This window comes from Glycine soja, chromosome 18, assembly GCF_004193775.1.
Source record: "Glycine soja cultivar W05 chromosome 18, ASM419377v2, whole genome shotgun sequence".
Lineage (NCBI taxonomy): Eukaryota > Viridiplantae > Streptophyta > Magnoliopsida > Fabales > Fabaceae > Glycine > Glycine soja.
Genome location: NC_041019.1, coordinates 50,811,037 through 50,832,861, shown reverse-complemented (window position 1 = coordinate 50,832,861; position 21,825 = coordinate 50,811,037). Strand labels below are relative to the sequence as shown.

General features: G+C 31.4%; 4 protein-coding genes and 1 pseudogene across 6 annotated transcripts; 3 read left to right on the top strand and 2 right to left on the bottom strand.

The window, feature by feature from the left end:
• Positions 1-4,507: 4,507 nt before the first annotated feature.
• Positions 4,508-9,620, top strand: LOC114394623. Of its 2 annotated transcripts, none has more exons than XM_028356265.1 (5): positions 4,508-4,817; positions 5,634-6,524; positions 7,305-7,705; positions 9,106-9,175; positions 9,375-9,620. In XM_028356265.1, the coding sequence occupies exons 2-5, from the start codon at positions 5,761-5,763 to the stop codon at positions 9,436-9,438; spliced, it is 1,299 nt and encodes a 432-aa protein (XP_028212066.1). In that variant the 5' UTR covers positions 4,508-4,817; positions 5,634-5,760; the 3' UTR covers positions 9,439-9,620. The 2 variants fall into 2 exon arrangements, with proteins under 2 accessions (XP_028212066.1, XP_028212065.1); XM_028356264.1 differs by having other exon boundaries at positions 5,625-6,524.
• Positions 9,621-10,328: 708 nt separating this feature from the next.
• Positions 10,329-11,149, top strand: LOC114394628. The gene is made up of 2 exons (XM_028356274.1): positions 10,329-10,719; positions 10,852-11,149. The coding sequence occupies exons 1-2, from the start codon at positions 10,338-10,340 to the stop codon at positions 11,064-11,066; spliced, it is 597 nt and encodes a 198-aa protein (XP_028212075.1). The 5' UTR covers positions 10,329-10,337; the 3' UTR covers positions 11,067-11,149.
• Positions 11,150-13,257: 2,108 nt separating this feature from the next.
• LOC114397386 lies at positions 13,258-14,536 on the bottom strand (annotated as a pseudogene).
• A 365-nt stretch (positions 14,537-14,901) lies between these two features.
• LOC114394624 lies at positions 14,902-17,223 on the top strand. 2 transcript variants are annotated; one of them, XM_028356268.1, is made up of 6 exons: positions 14,902-15,175; positions 15,382-15,462; positions 15,833-15,901; positions 16,028-16,198; positions 16,417-16,770; positions 16,883-17,223. In XM_028356268.1, exons 1-6 carry the CDS (start codon positions 15,092-15,094, stop codon positions 16,919-16,921), a joined length of 798 nt encoding a protein of 265 aa, XP_028212069.1. In that variant the 5' UTR covers positions 14,902-15,091; the 3' UTR covers positions 16,922-17,223. The 2 variants fall into 2 exon arrangements, with proteins under 2 accessions (XP_028212069.1, XP_028212067.1); XM_028356266.1 differs by having other exon boundaries at positions 14,905-15,175; positions 16,417-17,223.
• Positions 17,224-18,603: 1,380 nt separating this feature from the next.
• LOC114394629 lies at positions 18,604-19,708 on the bottom strand. Its single transcript, XM_028356275.1, has one exon. The coding sequence runs from the start codon at positions 19,526-19,528 to the stop codon at positions 18,938-18,940; it is 591 nt and encodes a 196-aa protein (XP_028212076.1). The 5' UTR covers positions 19,529-19,708; the 3' UTR covers positions 18,604-18,937.
• Positions 19,709-21,825: the final 2,117 nt, after the last annotated feature.

Sequence of the window (21,825 nt, the reverse complement as noted above, 5' to 3'; positions counted from 1 at the left end):
ACGAAATCATTGTTGGAACTCGATTTTTCTTGGAGATTTGTTTGGCCAAGATGATGTACATGCAATATTAATTGAGGGTTCCAATTCTGAATATCATGCAAGAGGACACTAGAATTTGGGACTATGTAGGGAGTGAAATATTATTCCTACAAGATCAAACTTGAACTCTAGAGGAGTGCAATGCCCTATCATTTGCCCTTTATGTGAAACTGAAGTGGAAACATCTGTCCACACTTTTTTTTTCTCACTTACAACGTGAATATTGGTTGCTGCAGGATTCAGCTTCAACTGCAAAGTAATATTGATCCATGTGTTTAGACTGCAAAATCAGTATCAGAGTTGTTTCTTCCAGAGCTGGAGTAACGTGCAGAAGCTTGGTGAGTTGGTGCAGTATGTGGTCGGGTAGCTAATAACATGGACATGTTAATATTGCAGTGTGGAAGAAACCCGCATCTGGTGCATTTAAATGTAATGTAGATGCAAGCTTCTTTGCAAACCGATATTGCACTGGTACTGGCATGTATGTTAGAGGAGATCAAGGCCAATTTAGATTGGATAGAACTTGTTGGTGAACACCTTGATTAAACGTATTGGAAGGAGAAGCTTCGAGATTGCTACGGGCTATTAATCTGATGGTTTCAGATGTGGTGTTTGAGGTGCTTGGTTGACAGATTATGCAGCAAAAGGGAGGATCTATATGAGGCTGATCACTTTATTGAAGAATGTAGAAAGATATTGACATGCAATTCACCTTTGATATGGGATTTATTAGAGGTGATCGAGCTAATGGAATTGCTCATGAATTAGTAAGGATAACCCTATTGTATCCTATCCTCTCTACTTTTCATCATGTAATTCAACATTAATTACTTTCTTTTAAAAGGAAATTCAGCCTTAATTACTGATCAAGTGAATTAACTGAATTGATGATATTTTAGTTTAATCAATTAGTCTCAACTTTGAATCCTAATTATACCGTAGAGTTAAATACTCAAAAGAAAAGATTTATTATTCATAATAATGTTACTAACTTCAAACAAGATTATGTTTGATAAGAAGTTAATATTTTGTTTAGAAGCTTCATAAAAGATTAATATGATTTCATATAAAAACACTCAACTTTAATTAGTATATTTAAGTTAGAATTTATTATTTATTAATTTTCCCATACTTTTAAAAGATAACATGTTCCTTAAGCATGTGATTTTGAATTTGATTTCTGACTCATATATATATAATATATTTATTTAGGAAAATCAATCTCTTAATTAAATTTCAATATCTTAAATATTAATCATTAACTTTTGGTTGAAGAATCCTTTAATTCATACAAAAAAATATTATTAGTAATTTGTAGTAGCTTTCGTTAACAAATTTCACACACATTTTTATTCAGTCATAAAAAAAATTACAAGACAAAAGAATGGTTACAGTTGAATTAAGGTATCATTTAATGAAAATTCTTATGTCCTCTTCCTCTTATATCATCATTAAATTAGTGATCAGTACCCAAGGAATAGATAGTGGGGATTATTTTGTTTTGGAGGATAACAAGTAATTCTTCCTTAAGAAGAGGACAAGAAAATTTTCTTATGTGATAACTTGTACGATAATTGTAAAAGATGGTTTTAAAATTAATGCGTGTAAGTTTTATCATTCTAAAGTTTTTTTTTTATAAAAAAATACATAGTTATTTTTTAAAAAAATTGTACGATAAAATGTTTGTTTTTATATAATTAAAATTCATAATTTATAATAACTAAATAACATATTAAAAGTTGGCTTATTAACTAGGGGTTTAAGTTTCTGTAAAAAAAAAGAAGGTATTTGAGTAGTTTGTATGAAATTTTATATTCAAACCTGATTGTCATAAAACATTATTGTACATAAAAACACAACACGTAAATAAATATGTTTAATATGTAAATTATATTATGAGTACAATTTACTATAAAAATATATTTGATTTTAAAATTTATATTTTAGATTTACAATAAATAATTTAAATTGTGATACAAGGTTTATTTAACTATCTATTTTAAGAAAAAAATTATTAAAATATAATTTAGAAATAGAGATAAAAAAGGGATAAATTAAGAGGAAAATTTTAGTTAAGAAAATAAAACATACAAATAAAGATAAAAAAAATCTAATAGAAATAGAAAAAAAAGAGAGAACTCCAAATTATATATTTTGTTATATATATAAAGAACATAAATATTCTTCAAATAAGTTAATCTTGTTTAAGTCGTATAAGACTACTAAGAACAACAAACTCTCTTTTCAATATTTAACATAATTATTTATCTCAAACTTAAACTTAAGACCACTTATTATACTATTTATTAAATTTTTATTGATGATTACTTTATTTTTTATTAGGAGGAATTTGTTCCTTTTTTAACTTTTTTTTTATGTTTAAATGCTTTGGTTCCTACATTAATGTGGATAATAAATGTATTAGTAAAAAACATTCTTTATATTGAAAAAGTTATATTAATTTAGAAAAAATAATGTAATATATAAGATGGTGATATTTTTTTAATACATTTTATATCAATTATTAAAAATTTCATCTAGAAAACATTTTTGGATTAACCGAGAACCCATGTAGAAAATATTTTTTTAGATAGATTCTTTATCAACTGATTTAGATATATGGACTTCCTTTGTAATTTTGCAATCTTTTATGAGATATTTCTAGATTGGTTGTATTAAGAAATGATTTATAAAATACCTTCTACATCTATTCTTTGTACATTTCTATCTAGAGTATTAATGTGATTTGAAATTTTTGAAATTGACTTTTTTAATTAATTATACTAAACTAATCTGAAAAATGTTATATATATATATTCTTTATGTTATTGGTATGAAATATTTATTAACTTTCTCAAAAAATCATAATTGACTATCTTTAATAAATTTTTTTTCTCTTAATCATATTTTTCATCCAAAAAGCTTAAACCTAAAATCTTTTTTAAGAATTTTTTTTAATGCAACTGATCTAGAAAGTCCAAGACAAGTTTATTTATTTATTTGAGTAATGCCCTGATACTTTTGTCTTGCTCCAGTGTTCCAATTATTGTTCTTTGGTTTGACAAATTCAAGACACCTTAGACAAACGTTTATATTAAAGCTACGCGTCTCGAAATCGATCTTCCTCTTGTATAAGTATGGCTTGGGTCTTCATTTCCACTTAATACATGCAAAGATAGGGCCAATGCCAAGTTGATTTTTAAAAAATGTTTTCTAATTTGTTAATTTTTTTGGCTAAAAATACTTTTATTATTTTATATTTTAAAAGATTTATTTTAGTGTTTTATCTCTCACATTTGAATTGATGCTGTCCTTAAAAAATAATGAACATTTTCGATTTTGAAACACAATTTTGTATAATTGTGATTTTATCGAATTAAGACGTGAAATTTATCTGATTAAATTTATTTATATAAAAATTTATCATGTTAAAAATAACTATAAACATAATAAAAATTACATAAAATGTAAACCACAAGCATTTGATATTAATTTTTTAACTACTTATCCCTTTCATTTTAACTTGTTTTCCTATTTCTAATTTTTTCTAAACAGATTTGGTCAATGATTAACAACCATCTTGTTTGATAATTATTTCTTTTATCATAAATCTGAAATATAATTTGTATATTTTTTTTTATAATATATAAAAATAAACATTTATTTTATACAATACTCAAACTTATCTTGTACTATTTTATACTTGTTTTACTAAAAAGACATTAAACCACATACGTGATTCGTGTTTTTGGTGTATTACTTTTTGTCTGGTTTTCTACATATATCTTTTTTGGAAGTTAAGAAATTATATTTAAGATATGGTAATATATATATATATATATATATATATATATATATATATATATATATTTTGGGTAGTTGGAGAAATAAAAACATTAAGAAAATTAACTCTTTCTTTGGTAAATTTAACTTTTAAAAAAATTTGCTATCCATGATAATTTTATTTAATTTAAGTAAGATAAGAATGTCTCTCATGTATGATTTTGATCAAAATAATAAACCTCTAATGGTGTTTGATGCATTTTCTGTTTGTACCAAATTAGCATTGAAATCCTTGACATACATAATTTTTGAAGTGAAAAAAAGAAAGAGAAAAAATAAGAGCAAAATATTTTGATTTAAAGTAAAATAAAAAGTGAACAATTGTTTGGCGGTTGACACGTGACAAGCCGGTAATATATATATTAAAATAATAAGATCGTTTGATTTGTGAAGATATTTTCAATTTTTATTTTTGTGTCTAAATTTTAATTTGAATGGAAAATGAAAATTAGGTACGAACATACGGTAACACAGTAATAGGTACCGGAAATCAAGGAGGGGATTTTCGTAAATTCCGAAGTTATCATTGCGATTCGTGTATTGTTTTGCTTCCGTGACGGCGTTATTGATTCCGTGACGGTGACGGCACGGCGGCTGTCAAATCTCTCTCTCTCTCTCTCTACGTGGTTTTTTCTCTCTCTAGAATCTATTTGTGGCCTCTGAGAGAACCTTTGGGAGGAAACGCCAGAAAACCCCAAACTTTTGTTCTTCCTCTCTTTGCAATCTCTATACAGAAGATTTATGGATAACAGGTGCAAATCTGGTTCACTGCAACACTGTTCCGTCGCAAATTTCTTCCACCGACAAGTGCTTGACTTCGTGGTTCCGTCGCTTTTTCAACCCTTCGATAGATTCATTCCTTGGTTACGCTTTCTATCTCCCAAATAACATTCAAGCTACCCTCTTTGTCCTGTTATTTTCTTCTGAAAAAAAAGGTTAGTTTTCATCTGGGTTTTCTTCTTTAAGCCCGATTTTTCATCTTTTGTTTTATGTTTTTAAATTTAGTTTCTGGGTTTGTTGGGAATGGTGTATGATGTTTTGTGTTGTTTTGGGATTATTAGGCATACTTTTTGTGCTGTGCTTGCTTTGAATTCTCTATTAAGATTTAATTGATGGTGTTTTATCTGATTAAGGGTGTGGTTGGATAAATAACATAATTGAACGCTTATTGAATAGGCTTTAGGTTGTTATCATGTAAGCTTGTATATAAGTTGTTTTTATAATTAAAGAGGAAATAAGGTTAAATTGTTTTTAATGTAAGTTTTAAGTTGTTTCTGAACTGTTCTAGAGATTTATTGAAATAAGTTGAATAAGCTGTTTTCATAAGATCTTTGAAATACTACTTGGTTATGTCATAAGATAAGTTTAAGGTTATGTTTGAATAAACTTTTCTATAAACATTTGTAAGAGAATAAAATAAGAAGGAAAAATGAATTGAATTTCTTGAATAAATTAAAATGAACTTATATACTGAAATTTTATTAAAGTTTAGATGATTTTAACTTATGGGAGAAGCTCAATCCATTATACCTTCTTTTTTCTTTTCTTATAAGTGCTTATGGAGAAGTTTATCCAAACATGACTTAAATAAACTGCAAATAAGCTCTTCCAAATGCACCTGAGTTTTAAATTGAGCTAGTTTAAAAACTGTCATATGATATAAAATGTATGATCATATCATGTTTTCATGAATATATTATACCTTGATTGTCTAACATACTGGTGGGTGGTATGATGCTTAGGGCTTACAGTTATTGACTAGGACTTTTAGCAAGCAAACTCTCCAGATTGTGGCTTTCTGAGTTCTAAATCTGCACGAGTCTTCAGACAGAGAGATTGCAAAGTGATTTGAGACCAAATTATGGTGTAAGGACCAAGATGGCCGCTTCAGCCCATTCTTCTCTTAAGAAGATGTCATGGGCTAAGGGTCAATCCTCTGGTTGGACAGCTTTTGATCTCAAGCAGAGAAAGAATAAGGATTTTGAATCTGAAGTTGACGACGACCCTTTCCCAGCTATAGGCCCTACTGATCCTATAATCAAGAAGAATCATGTTCCCGCAAAGCCTTTCTCTTCAGTACTTCTCCCAACTAAAAATTTCCCCCCATTGAATGAGGATGGGAATAGCAAAAAGGCAATGCTAGGTTCTGATTCTGATGGAAAATATTGTGGGGCTACTACTCAGGAAGATGTTAATTTAGCTATCAAAAAGCTTAGAGAGCAGCATCTTTGGGCTGAACATAGCTTGATAGACGATATCTTCGCTGCTGTTAATAACAATATCGACAAGGCCACATCTTTATTGGAAACAATGGCCCCTGCAGTGAATTTTGAAGAATCCAAAGTATCAATAAATCCTAGATCAACTACTTCAGATGATACTCCTTGTATGGATAAGACTGATGATAGTCTTACTTCAGAAAAGGTTGAGGATGACATTCCCTTCGATTATAATCTTGTTGATAATCTCCAAGACAATGATAAGGACTTGGAGGATAGAAATGCTCCCTCAGGTCAAAAGCTATCTGGTGTTGATTACTTGAGATGCAAAATGAAACTCTTGAATTCTGTTCCTGTTGAGCCTGAATGGGAGGATGATGATATTTACATTAGCAATCGAAAGGATGCATTGAGGACAATGAGGTATGAATGCTAATACATGTATTCTTTCTGGAAATGGTGTTAGTTGTTATTTCGTACATGCTTTTATTGTTTGGCTATTTATTTATCAGCATTATTTTGTCATTTTTTCTGTTTTGCATTATTTTCTCAGGTAATATATGCATACTTATGTATGTATGTATGTTTTTTCTTCTGTTGTCTATTTCTATATAAGATGACATGGTGAAATTGAAACACCGTGTAGTGAAGATGGATCTACATGCAGTGAAACATATTGATCAATGCTTGACTTAATTTGACCTTATCAAGATGGGATTTGAACAAGTTCCTGTTTTGTCATCTGCTATACCTATAATGTCTTTGGTCTCAAAACTACTTGTAATGTGCTTAGAGAAAAGATTTCCTTAACCTGAATCAGTTACAGTAAAAACAGCATTAAGTAATGAATTTATGTCTGTGGTGGTGCCTTCTGTTTTCATTTATGTCTGTAAATAGTAATATGGTTTTTGACTTGCAATAACTTCTTGAGAAAGAGCAGAGCCTATGCTGATTTTATGTGATGGCATTTCCAGTTTTGCACATTCTTTTAGATTTGAAGGGTCTTATTAATCCATTTTATCATATAACTTCTCTTCAAGATTTTTCATTTGTAATCACTTTCAATTACAGGGATTTCATCCTTGTCCATAATTAGAGGTGAAACCATTTGAGTTTTACAACAGTTATTTTATTGAAAAGATCACATGTCTGTATACAGATGGTCACTCTGAATTGAGACTTCATACCTTTTTAATTAAACAGGTTAGCATCACGCCATTCTAAGGCAGCTTCTAGTGCTTTTCTAAGAGGTGATCATTTTTCTGCTCAACATCATTCAATGAAAGCTCGGGCGGAATGGCATACTGCTGAAGAACTTAATTCTGATGCAGCCAAAAAAATTTTAAGTATCAGGAATAATGAAAATGATATCTGGAGACTTGATTTGCATGGTCTTCATGCAACAGAAGCTATTCAAGCATTGCAAGAACATCTCTACAGAATTGAATGCCAAGGCTTCTCAAAGAGTTCAGCCACTTCAAATGGAGTGAAGGAAAATGGGCTTGGACATTCTACTCTTGGATCTTTCAATTTCATGGACAGGGAAAAATTGGATACACAAGCACCATTACGGCTTAGACCGTTAGCTTTACATGTCATAACAGGTATCTTGCCTACTTTTTTTTACCATGGATAACATATAAATTCTATGTTTATACTTGTATAGGTAATTATGCCTCTGGAGAAGTTCTTTTTGATTTTGCATATGCATAGGCTAATGTGCACTTCAACCAACATGGGTAGCATTTAATTTTTGTTATGCCTAGATCTCCTATACAATACTGTTTATTCTCTTTCAAAAGGTTTTTTGTCATGTCTATTTGGACATAAAATTACAGTTTTTAGTGTCTGTTAGTTGTCATTTTACTGAAGCAAACATTCTTCAAAATCATACTAACCCTTCCGTTAATCATATAAATAAACATTCATTCCTTGTTTTTGTATTCCTTTTTTCTATTTTTTGGTCAGCCATTTATTTTCTCAGATTTGTGAACTTGGTAATTCTCGTGAGTTGTTGATAACCTTTGGAAGATATGTCAAATTCTCCAAGTGATCACCTTACTTCTATATGTTTTAAAATATATTGTAATCTGACATTTTATCTGTTTAACCCTTCTCTTATTCATGGAATAATGTAATTATCTGTTAAGATTAGTAATTTCTTTCTTTTTTTCCCCTATAAGTTAATCATGCAACTTGAACAATTTTAAAGGTGAAAACACTAATCATCCTGTTTTGCATGCAACTGGTGTGGCACATGGGTTCCTTAACCACGTTTTGTGGTTCGATCCCCGGCTTGGGCATGAAATCACACTTGGGAGTTACCACTTTATCCCAAAATGGGCCGATCCGATGGAAGGATAATTAGTTGAGTGTCAAATAAAAAATTCCAGATACCTCTTGGTTACACACACACAAAAAAAAATGTTGTGCATGCAACTAGGTCAAGATGGGATCTATACTAAAAAACTTCGTACCCCATTGCCCAGAGGCTCTTCGCTATGCGAAGGTATGGGGGAGGGATGTTGTACGCAGCCTTACCCTTGCATATGCAAAGAGGCTGTTTCCGGATTCGAACCCATAACCAACAAGTCACCAAGGCACAACTTTACTGCTGCACCAGGGCTCGCCCTCAAGATGGGATCTATACATGGATGAAAAATCCAGCCTAGCCCATCTTACTGTCCCCACTATGAGTCATGCTTCTTTCTGCTGATCATTTTCTTTTACTAGTTGTTTCTTTGGGAAAATTATAGAAAAGGAATATTATATCCAAAGAACTTCTCCTTTGGTATTCTTTTCCAACCTTTTCTCCAAATCACCAGTTATAATACTTGTTGCTTACCTTGGCACCATTCAATGAATTTGTTTATTTATTGAAAATTTATCAATTTTCTTGAATACAAAATTAGGATTTTAATTATTCATTTAGCAAACCTGTATCCATGCTTGGGATCAACAATCGGCATTAAGCACAGCCCTAATTACATTTTCATTTCTACAGGCATCGGTAATCACAGTCGAGGACTGGCGGCTCTTCCTGCAGCTGTCAGAAGTTTCCTCAATGAAAACAGGTGGAAAATCTCCCTATGGCCTATGCAATATGCTATCTTTACTGCTTCCTTCCCTTCCCTTTGCTCCCATTAACATTGTTGAGGACATTGAAAATGAATAAAAAAATGTGTAGCCTAGTGCATGAGATACCCATTATATGCCTCTAGGAATAAGGTTTACTTTGGTTCTTATCTTTTTATATTTTGTGTTGTGCTGCAGGTACCGTTTTGAGGAGATGAGACCAGGAGTAATTACAGTGTGGCCCAAGTTTCGTCAAAACTGATTTTTGAGTCCCCGTTAGAAACTTGTTCTTGTATTGTACCATTTCATAGGGATCATATACTTTATGAGTATTTAGCAGTGGTGAGATTTAATTCCACATATATTGGTCTCCCTGTTGATGTAAAATAAAACATTTGCCTTGGCATTGAAAATTAATTCAGATGGAATTATTTATTTCAGACATCATGCTTGTTCTATTCTACATTTTCTGCAATTACGACTTCATGTCTTCATCAGATGTTACGGTGGTTCAATTCGCTAGGAACTATGATTTTGCTTCAATTACCGTTAAACACTAAATATGAACCATCGTTTGAACTCTCCTTACAACAATATCTCACATTCAATATTTAGTCATCAATTTAATAGGTAAAAATAAAAAAGAAACACATTTTATTAGTTATTTAATTAATATTGGCTACGAGATAAATTAAAATTATTAAATACGTATTCGTATCAATTTATGTTAGAAATATTTTTTTTTGACAATTTGGTGATTTTTTTTTTAAATGGATAGTTTCCAAACAAACATTAACATGTAAAAACAAAAGGTTCAAAGAACAAAGTTAATCAACTTTATATTGTCTCAATCCAAGTATATATTGTCTCAAACTCAACTTTATTTTCATCCGTTATTTTCTAAAATTGTTAATCAAGAACAAAGTTTTCTTAAATTACACTCTAGTTTGGATGGACACACTCACATGGACCCAAGAACATTAAGTGAGAGCCACATTAGAAACAACAATGAAGGTTCCCTAATATTGTACTTTTCTTTACGAAATTTCCTTGATATTCGCCATGCATGTCTTTATGACAATAGGTCTTGTCCTGGACTAGAAAATAAATTAAAACGAGTTAAGATTCTATATACGTATGAATTTCATTCAATTGCACAACATGTACTCATCTTACTATTATCCTTCTAGTTTCTGTGGGGCATATGCAACAAACTTCTCTAATTTGTGGTTCAATAGAAGAGGTACCTCAATTGAGCCATTCTCTGATCCTCCAAATTCCACTTCAAATCTTATGGCAAACTTTGGAACTACACAAAGAACACCCAACACTACCACCACACCTTCACCACCCTCCTTAGACCCTTACGAACCAAAAGGGCCTCATGAAAAGTTGTACACTGATTTCAAAATCTACTGGCCCTTCACCATGCCCCTGACTTCAGAAGCTGCAGCAATTCGTGTCATCAGAAACTTGGAGCATCTTGGCTTGTACTACACACTCTTTGTGTGGATCATACTCTTCATAGTCCTCATTCCTCATCGTAAGTTGTCATTGATTATCTTGGTCATCATGACCTATGTGATAGTTATTTATTGTTTAGTTCTAAGGGCATACCCCAAATCTATTTTCCTTCATAGAACCATAGATAAAAAGTTTGTGTTGGCTTTGCTAGTGTTTGCAACATTTGTGCAGCTGATTTTGACTGAGGCAGGGATTCAACTTGCTGTGACTTTGGCTTGTGCTGTGCCTTTTGTTTTGGTGCATGCAGTTTTGTGGGTTAGTCATCATGCCTTTGAGATTGAGGATGATTCTGGCACCAAAGAACTGACTCCTCTTGTTGGCCATAATGGATGTGCATGTCGAGCCAAGGCTCTAGAGAATGTTTGATGTTTGATTTTGGTTGTACATACTACATTGTCCACTTCATAGTTTTAAATTGCAAGTTAAAAGGAAAAAATGTTCATAGTTATTATCTCTCTCGATATTTTTATTTATATTTTTTCATAAATATCTATTTATCTAGTGAGTTTTGAAAAAAAAAGACTTAATTAGTTTGAGAAAATATTTGTGTATTTATTTTCATAGTTTTAATAAATATAAAAACTATTCATCAATTTAGCATAATCTAAATAATGTCATAATTAATTATCTCAATACTTTATATTTTGTGTAACGTAAATTAAAATAACTTTAACTCATCATTTGTTGTTGTTGTTGTTCACGAGAGCTTTAACTCATCATTTCAAACGCGAGAGAGACGAGAGAAAGAAAATACAATGAAAATAAGTCCCTTATTTACATTTTAGATTTCAGTTTAATCCATTAAGATAAAAAGTTTTTCTTTGATCCCTGTCTTTCTTAGTTCACATGACATCTTTTACAATTTATTATGCGTTACCCATTTGAGCAAAGTAATGTAATATATAAACTAATTAAAGGATCAATTTGATCACCAATTTTTATAAAATGATATGGTTTTTATTACTAACATAATGATAAAATGTATAAATATTAAAAAATTATGATAATAAAATACGAAAAAAAACTTATATATAATAAATTCATGAAAAATAATACTTGAGTGATAAAACTAAGTGAAAAAAATTATAAAGAAAAAAAAAACATGTAAATTCATCAGTATCGTTGTCAATACGAGAGCATGTTGTACCTAGGAACCAAAGTGCATTTTTACCATGTTGCAGAAGTTGTCGAGATATTGATAAGTTTCAGTTTTACTTTTATCCTTTATCACATAAACCCACAAAACTTTAGTGTAGTCATCAACAATATTCAAGAAAAATAATGAGATTCCTTATGAGATGGTGTGTGATATTTTCCCCGGAAATCATTATTAAAACCAAAAGCTTTGATTCTTTTCATTATCACAAAGGAACATGATTTTGTTGAATGTATTTCTTAAGCAAGTGATTCAAGATTCGAATCATGACTTTGAATATAGAATAAATTATGTTGAGAAAAAAATATTCACCTTGTGTGTGTTCATGATTTTTGACGAACATTAATTATTGTTTCTTGCTGGATTACTTTGTACCAATATTATGATTAACAAAAATAAATAAATAAATAGAAAGCATTGAGAGTTTGCTATTTAAAAAACAAAAACATTGAGTGGAATGTGGTTTTGTGAACAAGTCAATAATTTGCATGGAGGAAGAAACAAAGATTAAAGTAATGGTTTGAGTGATATATAGTGAAATGAAAGTCAATCTTAATATCTTTAATGCGTTCATGAAATACTAAGTTGTGAGTGATTTGTATGATACTTATATTATCACAATGCATAAAAGTCTATTGTGATGAATGTCATGGCACAATACTCAACTTTTGTAGAGAATCAAGATATAATGGTTGCTTTTTGCTCTTCCAAGAAATAAGAGAATTTCTTTGAAAGATGCAAAACATTATTATAGACTTACGATAAGTGAAATTACCACCTGTAATTCATCAAAATAAGCATACAACTCCAAGGAGGAAGACCAAGGAAAAAAAATACTTGGAAATTGAGTGCCTTAGAGATAATGAAGAATGTGATCAAAGAATAACGGTCGAATGAATTGTAGTAGGAGAAACAATTAACTAACAACATGCATAACATAAGTGTCTTTAAAAGAATACAAATATTGGCGCTGAAATCCAAAAACCAAATCTGGACAGTTAAAATTTGTTATAAATTGTCAATGTATTATTCTCTATTTGGTGCATATTCATAAGAGACTAAAAAGAGTAATTTTTAAAATTTTAAAACTAAAATATATTTAAATTTAAGGAACTATAAAAGTTAAACTCCCAAATTGAGAGACTAAAATACTAATTAAACCTAAAAATATTGTAAATTAAAATAATATTTTTGAAAAAAAAAATCAACTTTGGAAGCTTCTTCCTCCTTTTCATCCAACTTTAGAAAAAGTTATCTAGAAAAAAGGCCGGCAATGACACCATATATACCTATACACAGGGACGGATCCAGACAATAAATATCAGTGTGGCTAAAATATAAAAAAAATTATAGACTAAAATATATTGAAAATAAGAAATAATGTTGTTTAAGGAAATGTATTTACAATAAAAATCGTCTATTATCCATTTTTTGAAAATGAGTTAAAATAACATTATTGTTGATTGTTTCAAGAGCATCTATTTCTATAAAAGTTATAAGACGATCATTTAACCATTGATCACTCATTTTGTTACATAGTTGACTCTTCACAAACTTCATAACTGAAAAAACATGTTTCACACTTGCAGTTGCTACCGGCAAGACTAAAGCCAACTTCAAAAGCCTATAAACTATATAAAATGTGTTGCACTTTTTTGTTTCCACAAGCTTTGCACAAAGGTCTGAAAGTCCTTTTAACTTTGCAAATTTTGGATCACATCGAACATTTCTGACATAATTCTGAAGCTGATGTCGCACCACCACTTCTGGCACATCTACAAAATCATTTGGATAAAGTTCAACCATCCTCAACAATTTTTTCACATCAAAAGCTTCAAATGATTATGAGGGACTCAAACATGAAACACATTGTAAAAGTTCAGTATTATCTTCATCAAACCTAGCATTGAGGTCATGCAACTACAAATCTAAAACACTAAATAAATAATCATGCTTAAAATGATGCAAATTAGAAACACTAGAAGTGGTAGCATGTCGTCTAGGTTTCTTTCCTTGCACATACAGTGCATCCAAATCAGGCACATCAATATCATGCTTATTGCAAATTTCCATAACCTTAGATATAAGTTCTTCCCATCCATCATTCCTCATTTCTTGTAATTCTTCTTTGGTGGCTTTGACAAGTGATAAAGCATTCAAAAGATCTTGATCACGCTTTTGTAGCGCTACACTTAAATCATTTGTAAATCCTAAAATCCCAACCATCAGGTATAACATGAAAATAAAATTAAAGGACTGAAGCACATCTAGCAAAAGCATAGTTTCACCATATTTTTCAAATGACATATCTTTCCCGACTTCTTCAAGTACGTCAATAATGGCACCATATATAGTCATCAAACTAGTGAAAGTCCTAAAGTGGGAACCCCAACGAGTGTCACCCGCTTTAGTAATAGATGATTATTGATTTAATCTACTACTAGTCTCTATCTGACCCTCTTCAATCAATTTAACAAATTGAGATACTTGTTTGTCCCGAAACAATTCTTGTCTCTATCCTTTTGAATCGTAGGAGCAGTCATAAAGTTATTGCCCAGAGCACAACCTATTACATTAGTTATCTTTGGGTTATATATTTATTTCATTAAAATTTTATTTTAATACTATATGTTTATTATTTTAATATCATAACTTAGTGCTGATTTATAACTACGAACATGTAGCCTTTGTAAAAAAATAAACTAAGAACGTGTAATTATAAAAAAAAAACATTATTTTTAACATTATATTATTTAACATTAGTAAATATTTAATATTTAAACAAAAATAATAAGTATAAAAAATTATCTTAAAAATTAAAACTAATGATTTTTGTTATAATTACATGTTCTTTAGGTTATTTTTTTATTTACCAATTAGCATAATAGTTAATTTTACTAAATATCTATAATTTAATAAACTAACGTAAAGAGTTTTTAGTTAAAATTATAATTTAAAAAATTCTGGTGTGGCTATAGCCTCACCCTGCCTCAACGTGGATCCGTCCCTGCCTATACACTCTTTGAAAAAAGCATAAATTGTTGGAAAAAAAGAAAAACAAATTGTAGGCGGAAGAAGCTTCCAACGCATGAAAAGGAAGAAGCATGAGCTATATGGTTCGAAGTTTCTATGTAATTTCATCACAACACTAGTTAAGACTTGGAGGATGATCATGGAAGTTGGAAGCCAAATATTTTAAATTGGCATCTTGTAGAATTGGCGATCCTCTTGTGTCATGGATCCTTTGAGTCTTTCTTCTGTTTCAGAACAGGCCAGGGAGAACAATGTAAACAATAAGTTCTTGCTTCCAAGAAAGCCTGTAAGTTATGCAGCAGTAGTGCACCTTGTTTTGTTTTCCCTCAAAGTTAAATTTGACTGATGCTTACAAACAAAAATAGCCATTAAGTGGCCACTTGGTAGTTGCTATGCACCTTGCTTCCTCCTCAAAGTTGATTTTTTTATTTTATTTTAATTTTGGCTTTAAGTGGCCTTTTTATTTTATTTTGCAAATCATTAACAACAAAGGCAAGGCAACCAAATCCAATCATATACAGGAAATTGCGTCGAGGGTCAGCTGCAGGGAGATTTCCAGAGAAACAAATTGAGGTACAAAATTGTTAATCTTTTGAGTAAAATGTGTTATAAATCTTTCAATTTTCAATCAAAATTGATCTTATGATTTGTACATATGCTTTAAAGTGAATGATTTTGATTATGGTATTTTTCACAATTAGTAAATTTCATTTTTCTTTATGAAACTAGAGAGATACTAAGGTGAGAAGTGATTACCCAAAATTATGCTTTTTAAAGTATAGAGATGAAGATCAATTTTGATTGAAAATTGAATCATCTAATGTTTTATCCCAATCTGTATCTCATTATGGTTGTTGCTGTCCTCATCATCATTTTTCTGTTTTGTGTTTCTTTGTTTCCTCCCCCTTTCTAACATACATGTCTTTCGTGTTTGCATTAACAGTACCCTACAAATAAGGAGTTACTGAGAACAATTGTGTACTTGAGAAATGCTACAGCAGTATATTATGAGGCAAGAGATCACCATTATGTTCTTCATTTTTGTCATGTTACCCGTGACTTTTCTCTGTTCATGCAACAGATGCCGAAACACTACTTTAGACTGTATATGACTTTTGTCTCCACATGCACTTTGCAGCCTGACAAAATATTGCCTTACAATAAAGCCTATATTGATGAGGAAGATGAAGAAGAGTGGAGCACACAAAGTGAGGAGGAAAAAGGTCAGAAGGAACTTAAAAAAACTATCAACAACTCTAACGACATACTCACCAAGAAACGGAAAAAGAAAAGCAGCCATATTGACAAGGTTAGTCATCCAGATTAATTTGCTTGCTCATTTGAGAAAAAAATAGTAACCATATAAATGGGATTTACAAACAAAGTATAGTTTTTTATTTGCAATTTTTTTATTACATGTGTAAAAATTAGTTAGGACTATAGACATGTAGTAGTTTCTGACCATATAATAATTTCTCCTGAAGCTTATGAGATTAAAATTTGAGTAATTCTTCCTAATTTTGACAGGAAAACAAGGAACCTTCTATATCTTCTTCCTCTTCCCATGTGATAAACATCAAAGAAATGAGAAAAACTTTAGAACGTAGAGGCCAAGGATTAACAAAAAATGATTCTGTAAGTGTTTCCATTCGTGAGACATTCATACAGTTCTGTTCAACAAAGATAATTTGTCCACAGGAACATCGTGCTGCATTAGCAGTTAAGTTATATGGAGTTCAAGCAGCACTTTTATCTGCTTTAGGCAACCCTTTTGAGAACCTATCCCAATCCATAAGCTCAAGAAACAGCTCACAGATACTAAGTTTGTCGAAAGCCTCTACCGGGTTCTTACCAGCAATTTTATGGACTGGAATGTTCATAGTGAGTTTTGTGTACACATTAATTGTGGTTTGGTCTTTGGCTTTTAGAGTGCCTATCATCTCAATGCTGTGCCTTTCTCTTCTGTACTGTTTATCTGTGTTGGTTGCTGCAGCATCAGGGTTTGATGTCATGTGTGGCACGTTTAGAATGAGTGGCATCTTGTTTGCATCTTTAGGGGTTCTTGGCTTTGTTATGCTGCTTCTTGTTGTGGTCTTGCTGGTGCTTTTTGCTTCCTGGAGATGCCCAAAACAAGATGGGGGAGCCAAGTGATGAATGCTTAGTGCTTTGGCATATAGGGTAACTACAAGCTTAGAAGTTCTATGTTTGTAGTTACCTTCATTCGGCTTTGTTTGCACATTTGTAGATTTAAAAACTTTTGTATGTTTCATCTAAAGTCTAAACTGTGATAATTTTTTCCTATAGTATATGCTACACGTGGATTTGAAAAGCTTTTGTCAACTACGTACCCAGTACCCTCCCCCAAAAGCCCCCATCCAATTAGGGAGCCTTATTTAAAGCAATTTTGATTTTGTTTTTCACACTTCATCTTTTTTACATTTATAAAATAACCCGTACAATTTAGTCTAAACATGCATCATTCAAATTTAATAAAATCACTTGACATTTCTAACAGAAATGCAACTGAAAAGTTTGTCAATATAAAACGTAATTAAAAAAATTGTCATCACAAAACTCTTATCAACTGAAAAATAATTTTATTCATATACCACCTGGCGAAAAACATACTCAAGATAGGTATTACAGCAAACTAGATGGTGGAATAATTCAACTTTTGACGTAGACGTTTTAGGGGTGATTCAATTTATATTTAGACTTAAAGTGAAGTCTAAAAATGAGATTTTGTATACTAACTTTACAATAATTTATTCAAATTATTATAATTTTTTGGATATTATCTGTTGAACTTTTTATGATGCAGAAACATTACTTATTAAATTATCTTAATGGATTTTGTTTAACATTTTAAATCAATAATCAAGCCAGTTCTTTAAATTTTTATTGAAATATATTGTCGATTTTTTTACCTAAAATTTGTTAAATATAGTTTTAAACTTCTTTTTGCTAAAATAACAATTATTGAAATGGTTGAAATTTTCTATAAGCAATATATGCATTTAGAAAAGGATTATATTTTTTTTTATTTAATTGATCACGTATTGTTAATTCATGTGGCTTTAGTGGTCTTACGAGAAGTTCAATATGAAAATGTTCTGATTGACTGGTTGATAGTCAATTGCTTGATTGGCTTCTATGAGGTTGAGCCTGTCTGTCGAGAAATTGACTATTTGAAAACAAATGATAGTTAGGTTCCTCTTTTCCTCAGTCATCATCTGATATTAGCAAATGATAGTTAGGTTCCTCTTTTCCTCCCACCTTCGAGAAATTATTATATACTACAGTATAATTAAAGAATTAATTAAAAATGACTACATGTCAAACAAATATTGATCAGAATTCTAGACAGGCAATAAATCTCAAACCATACAATAATTCTCTACCCCAAAAGTCCAATATATCATACAAGAGAGCATCAGAGCCGGCACCACTTAGACAGTGCTAAGAAGCAGTATTAGCAATTGGCAAGTCTGAGTGGTCAATTCTATCAGTATTATTATTAGTCTAAAATCATTTTCTAAATAGTAGGAACTTGCCTTGCAATTCATTCAGTATACGACTATGACTTGGCTTGTGGGATTTTTCTGTATAAAGAGGACATTTCAAATTATAGGAACTATCGATTCTATACTTTGCAGTTGACCTTGAAAAACAAATGTGATTGATCAAAATGTTATTAGAGTAAACAAATTTCAGTAAAAAAGAAGGAAAATGGAATTCACACTTTTGTATCTAGACTTTTATTCAAGATAGTTGTACATATACTTTGTACCTGTATTATTTATGGCCAACAAAGATTGATCTAATTGATAAAGATCAAACTCATATCTAATAAATACGTGTGTCCTTAGTGAATTACCAGAATTTAACTCATCTAAACTTCTTAGTATTAAAAAAACCACTACATGTATGCATTTGCATCTTCTTATTATATCATATATATATTTTTTCTTTTGCATTATTTTAATGATATCAATGTCGATGTAAGAAACAAAACTCAGAAAGGACAACATAGTGAGCCCCCAAAATTTTAAACAGCATCAGAATTGTCAGCAACACTTTCACTATGGCCAGCAAGAGGAGCCAGTTCCCCTTTAGCAGAAGAATCCTCAACCTCAAAGGCATCATAACTAGCCCACAGAACAGCATGAACCAAAAGCACAGGCACACTGCTAGCCAAAGTCACTGCAAGATGTATACCTGCCTTAGTCAAAATCAGCTGCACTGCAGTTGCAATTGCTAGCAAAGCCAGCACAACTCTTTTGTCTATGATTCTGTGAAGCACAACAGAGTTTGGAAATGCCCTCAAGAGTAAAAAATAAAGGGTTGTCACATAGGTCATGATGACAAACAGAATCAATGACACCTTACGCTGAGGGATGAGGGTTATGAAGAGTATGATCCACACAAAGAGTGTGTAGTACAATCCGAAATTGCACATGTTTCTCATGATACGTACCCCTGCAGCTTCTGATGTTGAGGGTATGTTAATGGGGCAGTAGATTCTGAAATCACTGTAGAACTTTTCATGGGGTGCTTTTGGTTCTGGTTCATAAGTGTCAGCGGTGGATTGTGGTGTTGAGGAGGTGGGAATTCTCTGTGTGGTTCCATAATTTGCCATGGCAATTGAAGTGAAAAATTGGAAGATCAAAGAAATATTGCTCAATTGAAAAACTGCTCTTGATGAGCAACAAATGATATGAGAAATTTGTTCCAAAAGTGTCTCACAGAAAACTATAAGGATAGAGATTTAGATTACTACTTGTATTTACTTTCTCTACGAATATAATTTGGTTCAAGTTGATTCATAATATATAGAATAGAATCTAAGGAAAAGAGGGAGCATTAATTTCTGAGGACAGCTGGTTGACGACGACTTTGAATTTGAAGACTTAGTAAAATGTTTCCTATTGAATAATTTGAGCGTTTGAAGACTTAGTCAAGTGTTACTCATAGAATACTAACTTAACCTACTATTCATTCTGGTTACTTTGGTAAAAGTTTGTTGTTATTATTCTTTAATTCTAACTAGCTATTTCTAGTTGTATTGTCTTTGAGATCACAATTTCTTTAATATCGGTAATTAGGGAGAAAGAGTAAATTAAGTACTTACCATCTTTAACGAATCTGTAAGGCGTTATTGGATTGGTTTCTAGAATTAGAGAAATTTAAAAAATCCTATAAGTTAGTTTTGTTGGTTACCTTAGTCCATAATATAATATATATCAGCTAAGGTTATACGTTAAGTATCACACAAGTCTTTACGTGTCTCTTCCAAATGGAAGAGTATGCAAAAGAAAACAAAGTATTTAGAGGGAAGGATGAGAGCAAGGGGGACCAGAATTTTCTGCATTCGGCTAAGTTAAATGTAGACCAAATGACTACGTTTTATATTTTTATTTTGATAAATCTAACTTAAAATATGCATCCAAAACGTGAATTGTCAATATTCATCCAGCAGTTCCAATTTGTGAATGCGTGAATTCAGAAAAATAATTTTTAAAGGATACTAGAGACAGAGAGATGAATTAGAAAGACACACAGACAAAAGAAGAGAAGATTTTGGTATATCATTTTGCTAAGTGGTATGGCACATAGAGGATACAGACATTTTTGCTTGACATTTTTTTGGATTATAATGGTTTGACTCTTATGCATGGGATGTTGCTTGGTGCATCGAGCGTTATTGTTGGTGCACCCAGCATCACTTGATAATGCCAAAAATGCCCCTCCACTAGTAATATGTACGGATCAGGGTGATCCGTAAAACACCCGTGAATCAACTTGATCCGTGAAAGTCTCATGCGGATCAAGTTGATTTGTGTAATACGTGCGGATCAAGTTGATTCGTGTAAGACTCGTGGATCAAATGCAGATCAAGTTGATTCGTAAGCCTTTTATGGATCAACTTGATCCGTAAGTCTTATACGGATCAACTTAAAGGGCTTATGGATCAAGGGTATTTCAGTTCTTGGTTCAAGAACTCTTCTTCGTCACTGTGGTTGAAAAAATCGAAGCCCCTCTCTCTGCAATAAAGTGAAACGCATCAAAGAAATTTAATTGAATTCAATGGATGCGAATCGCTAGCAAATTGTTGTTGACGTTGGATCGGTGGTGGAAGCCGTTTCTGCTGACAACGGTCATGCTCCTCTCTACAACATCGAAAGTCTCTGCGTGCATTACCATGAAAACGTAAACGTTTTTCTCCTTTAACGTTTTTTCAATTAATTCACTATGTCGGTTTCTTCTTCTTTTTCGCGCTGAGCTATTCAATTTTCCTTTTTTTTCCTCTTCTGCATTTAATTTGTATTCAATTTTCCATTTTTTTCCTCTTCTACATTTAATTTGTATTCAATGCACCATTTTTTTCCTCTTTTGCATTTAATTCGTATTTAAAGCACCATTTTTTTCCTCTTCTGCATTTAATTCATATTCAATGCACCATTTCTTAAAACTCTTCTTTTTCCTTCCTAATTGCTCCCTCAACGTTTATGAAGTTTTAAACATTGAGCTTTGTTTTTTTTTCTTCCAAAGTCAAATGTGTTTGATTCGTATTCAATACTCGATTTTTTTTACTCTTCTTTTCTTCTTTCTTAATTTACTCGGTGAACGTTTCTGAAGTTTATTGAGCTTTGTCTTTTTTTTCTTCCAGAGTCAATGCGTTTAACTCGTATTCCATACTCAATTTTATCTACTCTGTTTTTTTCTCCACCCTAAATTGCTTAGTGAAAAAATTTTGTAGTTTAAAGGCCTTGTTTTTTTCTTCCTCGAGTCAATGCTTTAAGGCTGATGTTAGGTGCTTACGGATCAAGTTGATTCATAAAAGCCTTACAGATCAACTTGATCCGTAACAAATTTACGGATCAAGTTGATCCGTGAGCAACTTGCGGATCAACTTGATCCTTAACAAACTTGCGG

Coding starts and splice junctions, on each gene's coding strand:
- LOC114394623 (XM_028356265.1), top strand. CDS start 5,761: ATGGCCGCTTCAGCCCATTCTTCTCTTAAGAAGATGTCATGGGCTAAG. Junction 6,525..7,304: donor GATGCATTGAGGACAATGAG/GTATGAATGCTA, acceptor TTAATTAAACAG/GTTAGCATCACGCCATTCTA. Junction 9,176..9,374: donor AGTTTCCTCAATGAAAACAG/GTGGAAAATCTC, acceptor GTTGTGCTGCAG/GTACCGTTTTGAGGAGATGA.
- LOC114394628 (XM_028356274.1), top strand. CDS start 10,338: ATGTACTCATCTTACTATTATCCTTCTAGTTTCTGTGGGGCATATGCA. Junction 10,720..10,851: donor CATAGTCCTCATTCCTCATC/GTAAGTTGTCAT, acceptor TGGCTTTGCTAG/TGTTTGCAACATTTGTGCAG.
- LOC114394624 (XM_028356266.1), top strand. CDS start 15,092: ATGGATCCTTTGAGTCTTTCTTCTGTTTCAGAACAGGCCAGGGAGAAC. Junction 15,463..15,832: donor TTCCAGAGAAACAAATTGAG/GTACAAAATTGT, acceptor TTGCATTAACAG/TACCCTACAAATAAGGAGTT. Junction 15,902..16,027: donor CTACAGCAGTATATTATGAG/GCAAGAGATCAC, acceptor TGCACTTTGCAG/CCTGACAAAATATTGCCTTA.
- LOC114394629 (XM_028356275.1), bottom strand. CDS start 19,528: ATGGCAAATTATGGAACCACACAGAGAATTCCCACCTCCTCAACACCA.